Consider the following 7,500-nt stretch of genomic DNA (forward strand, 5'->3'; position numbering starts at 1 on the left):
ATCCCACTGGTACGATGCTTTTTTTTTTTCAACGCACGTGATGATGAAATCCCGTGAAAAAGATCGTGCTGCACGTGCGATATGCATTTTAGAACATTTCCTTTTCGTCCTCGCGAGGTCAACTATTAATAGAGTTATTTCAGGAGAGTTATGACTTAGAGTTAGAGTTAACGACTTCCAAAATCCTGAATTCAAGATTTTGAACTGCCAAAATCCTGAATTCAGGATTTTGGACTGCCAAAATTTTGAAATCAGGATTTTGGAAACTTAACTCTAACTCCACGACATAACTCTATGAAAATAACTCTAAGAATAGCTGTCCCCTTCGTCCTCTACCGAAAAACAAAGTGAAATCAACAAATTTGAGGTACTGTTTGACAAAGTCATATAGGCAATCGTTCATTTTTTTATTTACTTCAATGGCGTTCCGAGCCAACCAGTTGTTCGCTAGTATTTCACAGGATGGAATAGACGCAAAACAGAATTACTGAGTAAATGTTTATTTTAAGTGACGTTTTCTTTTCCGTTAATTTCTCTTTCGTTTCGTCCGTTGTCGCTAAAGCTCCCTAGCAGGGAGTTTAAGAAAACGTAAACGAGATGGAGTTACAATAGCGCAAAGTTACATTTTGTCGACTTCAACATCGCCGTTGTAGATCGTGAAATCCCTCGTAAAGCTCATGCGATGCGACGATTTTCATAAGGCAGAGGGCAGTGTTCACTAGTATTATCCCTGAGCGCATGATGAAAAGGGAAGCACTTTGCACATAAGAGACTTGTCATTAAGTGTCTTCCGACTTTGTTTTAATGGACAGTTTTTCCTTGTTTCTCCCTCCAGGCGACAGTGGGACTCCTTTCTGGTACCCGATACATTCCCCGGTGCCTCTCGTATACCCGAAGGGTTTGTGAACCCGGTGGAACCTTCTTCGGACTCGTGGAGTACGGCACTTATTGACAAGGGTTAGATTATGGATTGTGAGAAAAAAAATCGCCGTTTTTGCGAAAGAATTTTTGCAATAACATTCTTCGAAGAAATCTGCGTCGCTGAGAGATGACGTGTTTTTAGATTTTCAACGAATTGATGTACATCGAAAGGATTGGTTATTCGCCTGGAAATTAAGTTAAGCACAATGTTTTGAATAAAATATTCATAAGCTATCGTTTTTGACGACAAAAACTCGCCACCGCCTGAGGCACTTTCCACATTAATGCGTTTTTTCAAACGTGTTTCCTTTTTATCTCGAAAGCTAAACAAAAAGTTTCCGCTCCATCCACGCTAGAATGTTGAAAAACGAAACAAAAAGCACCTGGTGTTTCGCATTTCCCACATTTCTTACTTCGACACATTTCCTCCTTAACTCGTTAACAGCCACGTCTTTGAAAGTATAGCATGATTTTTAAAGTAACGTTCGGTCCATATTCGAAAGGGAGGGTTTGGGCTTCTCAAGCTTTTTTGGCGTATTTTGGTTTACATAATTCCCTTTTTTTCCGGCTCGAAAAGAAACGTCTCAAATCATTAATCTTTGCAATTATTATCTTTTTACCGGTCTTAAAAGCATGTTCTCAAACTCATTAATCATTCATACGCTATTAGCCCGATGAGAGTGCCTCATTTTGGTCAGGTGCATAAGTCTTAATACCTAATGAAACTACAGATCAAGAAACGCCGAACCTTTATGCATCTTATGAGCCTTCGGAATCACTTTCTTGGGATAACGATTTTGGCAAGCGAAAACGACGTGATCAGGCTTGTTTTCCGTCACACCTGTATAAATTTATAAATCTATCAATAGTTGTAGCTTATAAAACCCAAATATTGAATATTCATCTCTTTACAAATTACTATGACTTGTCTCATAAAACAAAAGATCATCGCATTACACTCATACTTTATAAAAAGGTTGAGAAGTCATCTGTTTCTGCGTGTTTGGAACCCCTGATGAAACACTCGCACTCTTTTTTGACATTTTACTTCAATGGGACGCTCGTCGGAATAAGCGAACCTTTGGTCGAAGAATCTTAAAGTAGAGAAAACTTTGAATAGAGGGTCGAAGGAATTTTGGTGAGAGCGCAAAGGCTAATCTCTGTTTCCCCTAGTAACCCTTGGCGAAACACGTAATAATTATTACTAAACAACTGAAAAGGCATAAGCAGGAATCCCAATGATAAGTATAATATAAATAAGAATATTTACCGTTTTATATTTATTTGCCTGAAGCAATTTTTGTTGTTGTTTACGTTGATACACTCGAGAGCAGTGTGCCATGACACCAAAATGTCGTTGTTTCCTATCGCTTTGTGTTTATTTGTTCATCGTCGTCTTGGAGTAGTGATGAACTAAAGCACGTAATTACAGTCAACACGGATGCCTACGCGGCGAAAAGAAGGGAGACTTTTCTGTCTTTTTGCCATAGCGTTTACACATTTAGGCCTTTTTTTCTGAGACTTAAAAATGGTCTCAGAAAAATGGAAGGAGTACATATTTTGAAAAAAAAAGCCTTGTCACTGTCAAATTAATTTGGAAGCCAAAATTCTTGATAAAATGCTATGTCGCAACTTGTTTTTTGAGAAGCAGGGTGGGCGGTCAATATCACGAAGGCATCCGTGCATCAAAGAACTTGTTTGTCTGTAAACAAAGGGACCTTGCAGTTGATGATATCAATTATTCAAAAGCACGAAAACGAAAATGAAAGCTTTGTTAATCAGAGAAACACATCCTTGAAAGCTGTATTTGAATAATAAAGATCACGAATTTGAAACCATGTTCTCACTCACTCCCGTAGAAAATGACACCAGTGAGGTCCATTTACTTTCGAACAAAATGGTAAAAGTAACATGACTTCAATAATAGTTACTTGATCAGCTGGAACAGTTGACGTCAATAGTAACTTAAATTTGTCTATAGTCATGTCAGTCTTCGAGATCAGCTGGAACAGTTGTTACTTAATCATGTACTTTACTATTCGCTCTCGAGTGTATGTTTCAGGAGAAAACTGACGGTGAAAATTAGAAATTACCGCAAGTTAAGCAGTGCGGGCGATGTCGTGTGTCAAATTGAGTGCTTTTATAACACTCCAAACTAAGTACTGTTTGACTTGTTACAGTTGACTTAGTTTAATAGCACCACAAAAGAGCTTAAGAACGTGTAACATGGATGAATATTAAGCCAAATTTCACGAGCAAGGGATTGCTAAATTAAGGATAAAATGCAATGGAAAGTGAAACAAGCTTATGAAAGATAGACACAACAATAAAGTTGATCTCTCCCCAGTTTCGACTGAAGAGCCTTTAGCTTTTAAAGTAATTCAGCTTCGATAGCCTCATCTAGGTAAAATCGGACCGCACTGCCGCACGCCAGTGTCGCCTGTGTTTAAAATCCGCGTGTTTGGTGTACAATGTTCCTAACAAAAACCAATCCGAATTGTCACGGTTTATTCGAAAACTGGGACAAAGTATGAGATCGAACGAGTCGCAAGTTGTCAAGTCTTCTATACTTGTAATATTTCTCTTGAAAACTCCTGCGATCCTTAGCGAGTCGTTTTCTGTCAACGTGACTTGTGTGACTGCAATGTCCGAAGCCTTGATTGACTTGACAGTCACCGAACGAGGCCATACCGAAGACCGGCGTAACGATGAAAATGTCCTGCTGTCCCTGAGCCGTCGCTCGTGGAACTCCACATTTGCCGTGAGTTCGGGATAATGCCATTGCACAACTGCTTGGTGTAAATCCGCATACGTGTGCAATGTCACTAACAAACAGTAACTTCTTTTGAAACCCTTCGATTCTGAAATGTAAAACTTGGGCGCTAAATGAACGCAAACCGTTCTATTAAGAGGCAGGATGGTCGGAGGTACTTCGCTATCTGTTGAAGTTGAGTTCCAGTTGTCTGCGGCGTTTTTTTGTTTTTCTTTAGAATCTGCAGTCCCCATAACCACAAAAATAAGCTCAGATAACTCCTCGCTAAATAAGTTGTCAATTCACACGCTCCTCCAGGTAAGTCGTATACAAAACCGTGAACTTTACAGCTATTCAACCATACTAGTCTCACATTACGAAGTGTCCGGTAGTTTTAGACTTTCAAATACCGCTTTATAATTTCAGCCTCCGGCTGACTGTGACAGGGACAAGTTGTTAGTTATCATAGATGACTTAAAAACAATGGCGAACACTTTTTAGGTCATTGTGAAGTCAACCAAAACTGTTGAAAAACATTTCGTCAACTGAGAACAAATAAATCAGCTGGAGACCATAACGTTTGCATTTTATGAAGATCGAAAGACATAAGTTGTTAGAATTTATTATTATTTTTAAATACATCGTGACTTTGCCCTGGCAGCTAGAATCAGGAATGAAAACAAGTTGAGACCGTTTCGATTAAAAGCTCCGGTACAAGAGAATAATGAGCGCTGAGTGAAAAAATTGAAAAGTATTCAAGGTTTTTCCCTTCAAATTCCTTGTAAACACAGAGAGCGAGGTGCAATTGGAAACTGTTAGATTCTTTATAAAAACTTACTTGATTTTGATTGGGTAAGCTATGAGAAGTGCAGTTTAAAAAACGATTAATGAAAAAAATGTACTATAATATTTTAGGGTATTTTCGGCTCCAAAGAGTGTCAAATTTGATGTACAGAAAACTGAAGTTTTGTAAGTTGAAATTTCGCTAGGATTGTTTTATGATATTTAGAGAGAGCTAATCAAATGCGATTTCTTGACGGCGCAAAAAGTAATTTATGTATTAAACGTTGGAAGACTGGAATCCATAACGACGAGCCACGAACGTTTGGTCTGCGGTTTTGCGGTAAAACCAAGATGGCGGCTGGTGAGCTTCGTGCAGCAGGATTGATAATATTTCGACGAAGACAATTTACTGGGCCTTTTGAATACCTTTTGCTCCAAACATCTTACGGCAAGCATCATTGGACCCCACCGAAGGGCCATGTTGACCCCGGGGAATCGGATATGCAGACGGCTTTGAGAGAAACAGAGGAAGAATCTGGGTTGGAAGTGAGCAGTTTAAATGTTATGGAACACGCGAAAACGACTTTAAATTACGAAGTGCGGGGAAAACCGAAGACAGTGATTTACTGGGCAGCGGAGGTGAAGGATTATGATGAACCTGTGCAGCTTTCCAGAGAGCATCAGGATTTTAAGTGGCTCCCTATTGACAGAGCTTGTGATCTCTTGCATGATACAACGGGTCTTGCGTTACGTGAAGTGGATGAAGAACTACGGAATAAAGTCAAATTCTACACATATTTCTACTGAGAAAATTTCCCTTCAAAAACACCACTACAGTGGTGGACTTTTTTACATCATGTGAATTGAGGAGGGGGGAGGGCAGGGAGTGGGTGGGAATTTGACCACGCAGTAATAATTTTGGTCAATTCCCCAAGGGTAGGGATTGGGTGAGACATACATTAATAAAATGAAGTAAAAGTTTCCTCTCATGGACACAATTCCAAATGATAAACAAGTAATTTGTTTTATACCTCAAGTGACTTATCTTGAAAACTTGGTTTCCATCTACGTAGTGATGCCTGTAAAAGGCCTGATGCAGTCAGTGGTTGTACACATGTAAAGTTGAACTTAACAGTGTTCTGGCAAAACATTTTCCTATTATCATAGGTTAACACTTCAAAGAAGAAGTAATGTTCTAAAAAGTCCATGTCACAGACTAGATGGCCCATCTAACTAGCAAGTAAATACCGATATAGACACTCACCTTTTGTACAAATCCAAAGACCTCACCATAAATGCTGTTGATTCCTGGTTCTGGCAACCAAGCGGAAACTTGGTCCCAGTCTGTCATTGAGAAAAATCAAATGGCAAAGACAATGGATAGGGAACGGTGTTTTTGTCAAATCCCCACCCTCCCAAACCAATGGTATTTACTAACCTGGGAGAGGGAGTCTGAACAAATGTGTGGTTTAGGGGATGAGGCTGTTAGGGATAGACTGAGGTTGTTGGGAGGGAATAGTCAAAAATTGCAAACTTCAATTTGCAGAGAACAGAAGTTGATTATTTTGCACAATCGTCCCTATATTTTGTATGATGTGAATTACTGAACAAGTTGTTAAAAAAATGTAATCTCTTTTCTGTCGATGCTGCATAGAATTGTCTGGGCGGAAGTTTAGTGCAAAAGTGTCAAAGAGCAGACCACAAACAGAAAAAGTGTCACCACTGATGGTCTTGCAAACATTTCTTTTGCGTTATAGTGTTCTTTTCAAGTGTGTCAATTTATCAGTTAGTGATGGCTAATAACTGGCTTGTTATCAAAGTTGGAGATTGAACTAAGTTTTACCTTTTGAAGTCAATTTGTAAATAGCGTGTGAGCGTAGTGGAATGTTGCAAAAGGGAAATAATGATGTCAGCAAAGACTCTCTTTCCCTGTGACTGTCAAAATGCTTTTGTAGAGATTCTTTCAATCTAGGGAAAGGCCAGACATCTGTTGCTTTGTCTTGGACCACCTCAAAGTCTGTGGCTTTGTCCAGGACCATTTGAAAATTCTGGGAATTTCCATTTGTCTGAGACATTTCTTACCTATGTAAACTTGTAGCTTTATTGAAACCTAATGAGCACTATTGTTTTTTTTTGTTAGAAATTACCTATTGCCGGCCAATTTGCTGTCAACAATGTTGCATGTGAAAAAGTTGTGGGAAAAGGACTAGAATCAAACAAATCCATGCCATACACCTTATTCCAAAATGGCCACCATTTAAATATTCTTTTGTTTTTATTCAAATTAGCCCTTGATGCCTCGTTCTTAAGCTTAAAATTCAAAAGAATATTTTATCTTGAACGAGGCAACAAGGGCCAGTTTGTATCCGCATAAATCAGTGGCCATTTTGGAATAAGGTGTATAGTCTCTTCTTTCTCTAATTGGATGCAGCCTGCAACTTACAAATCCCATGTGCAGGCATAGGCGGCCAAGCTCGCGTTACGCGCGAGACGTGGCTGTGAAAAGCGTTACGTCAGCAACAACACTGTGGCAAATTTTTTTGTTTTAGGAGTAAGTTTCACGATTCCCTGCTAGCAGAGGTCTCTCACGAAGAGGCAAAATTGCCTCTTCGTGAGAGACCTCTGCTAGCAGGGAAGTTTCACGACAAAGGAGCAAGAAAAAATGTTATCAATGAATGAACGAAATAAAGTAAGAAGTGAAAAAATCTTGGCTGGGATGGATTTTCGAGTCGCAAACCGCCTCTGAGCTGACAACGGTCGAAATCTTAGTGTGCAGCCTTGACTTCGTCTTAGAACATTGAAAACACGGACTTCCCGAAACTGTAAAATAAACTCCAAAAGGCACAAGAATACACCAGAGGTGAGTCATTCTTATTCATTTTATTGAATGAACGTTAAATTGAGCATTTTTTAGGCTTCATAATCGACGGTATTTTATTTCCCATACAAAGTCTTATAAGTCTTATAACGCGTTTAAATTCTCAACGGCTGTCTGTAGTGACGCGACCTTGGGCTGCCTATGGACACAGCGATTCACCGAGAAA

At 39.3% G+C, this 7,500-nt stretch overlaps 3 protein-coding genes across 3 annotated transcripts in view; 2 read left to right on the forward strand and 1 right to left on the reverse strand.

Annotated features, from left to right (window-relative positions):
- LOC138038469 (programmed cell death protein 7-like) overlaps nt 1-1,160 on the forward strand; it is a 14,059-nt gene extending 12,899 nt beyond the window's left edge. The window contains exon 8 of the mRNA XM_068884340.1: nt 836-1,160. Coding sequence (XP_068740441.1) covers nt 836-962 — 127 coding nt within the window. The 3' untranslated portion in view covers nt 963-1,160. The remainder of the gene's footprint in view (nt 1-835) is intronic.
- Nucleotides 1,161-3,173: 2,013 nt separating this feature from the next.
- LOC138038470 (uncharacterized) lies at nt 3,174-4,065 on the reverse strand. Its single transcript, XM_068884341.1, has one exon. It carries the CDS (start codon nt 3,925-3,927, stop codon nt 3,322-3,324), a length of 606 nt encoding a protein of 201 aa, XP_068740442.1. The 5' UTR covers nt 3,928-4,065; the 3' UTR covers nt 3,174-3,321.
- Nucleotides 4,066-4,807: 742 nt separating this feature from the next.
- Nucleotides 4,808-5,263, forward strand: LOC138032710 (bis(5'-nucleosyl)-tetraphosphatase [asymmetrical]-like). The gene has a single exon (XM_068880417.1). It carries the CDS (start codon nt 4,808-4,810, stop codon nt 5,261-5,263), a length of 456 nt encoding a protein of 151 aa, XP_068736518.1.
- The last annotated feature ends 2,237 nt before the right edge of the window (nt 5,264-7,500 follow it).

Source organism: Montipora capricornis, chromosome 2 (assembly GCF_036669925.1).
Source record: "Montipora capricornis isolate CH-2021 chromosome 2, ASM3666992v2, whole genome shotgun sequence".
Lineage (NCBI taxonomy): Eukaryota > Metazoa > Cnidaria > Anthozoa > Scleractinia > Acroporidae > Montipora > Montipora capricornis.

Excerpts from the sequence above, each read along its gene's own strand:
- LOC138038470 (XM_068884341.1), bottom strand. The coding sequence starts at position 3,927 with ATGGGGACTGCAGATTCTAAAGAAAAACAAAAAAACGCCGCAGACAAC.
- LOC138032710 (XM_068880417.1), top strand. The coding sequence starts at position 4,808 with ATGGCGGCTGGTGAGCTTCGTGCAGCAGGATTGATAATATTTCGACGA.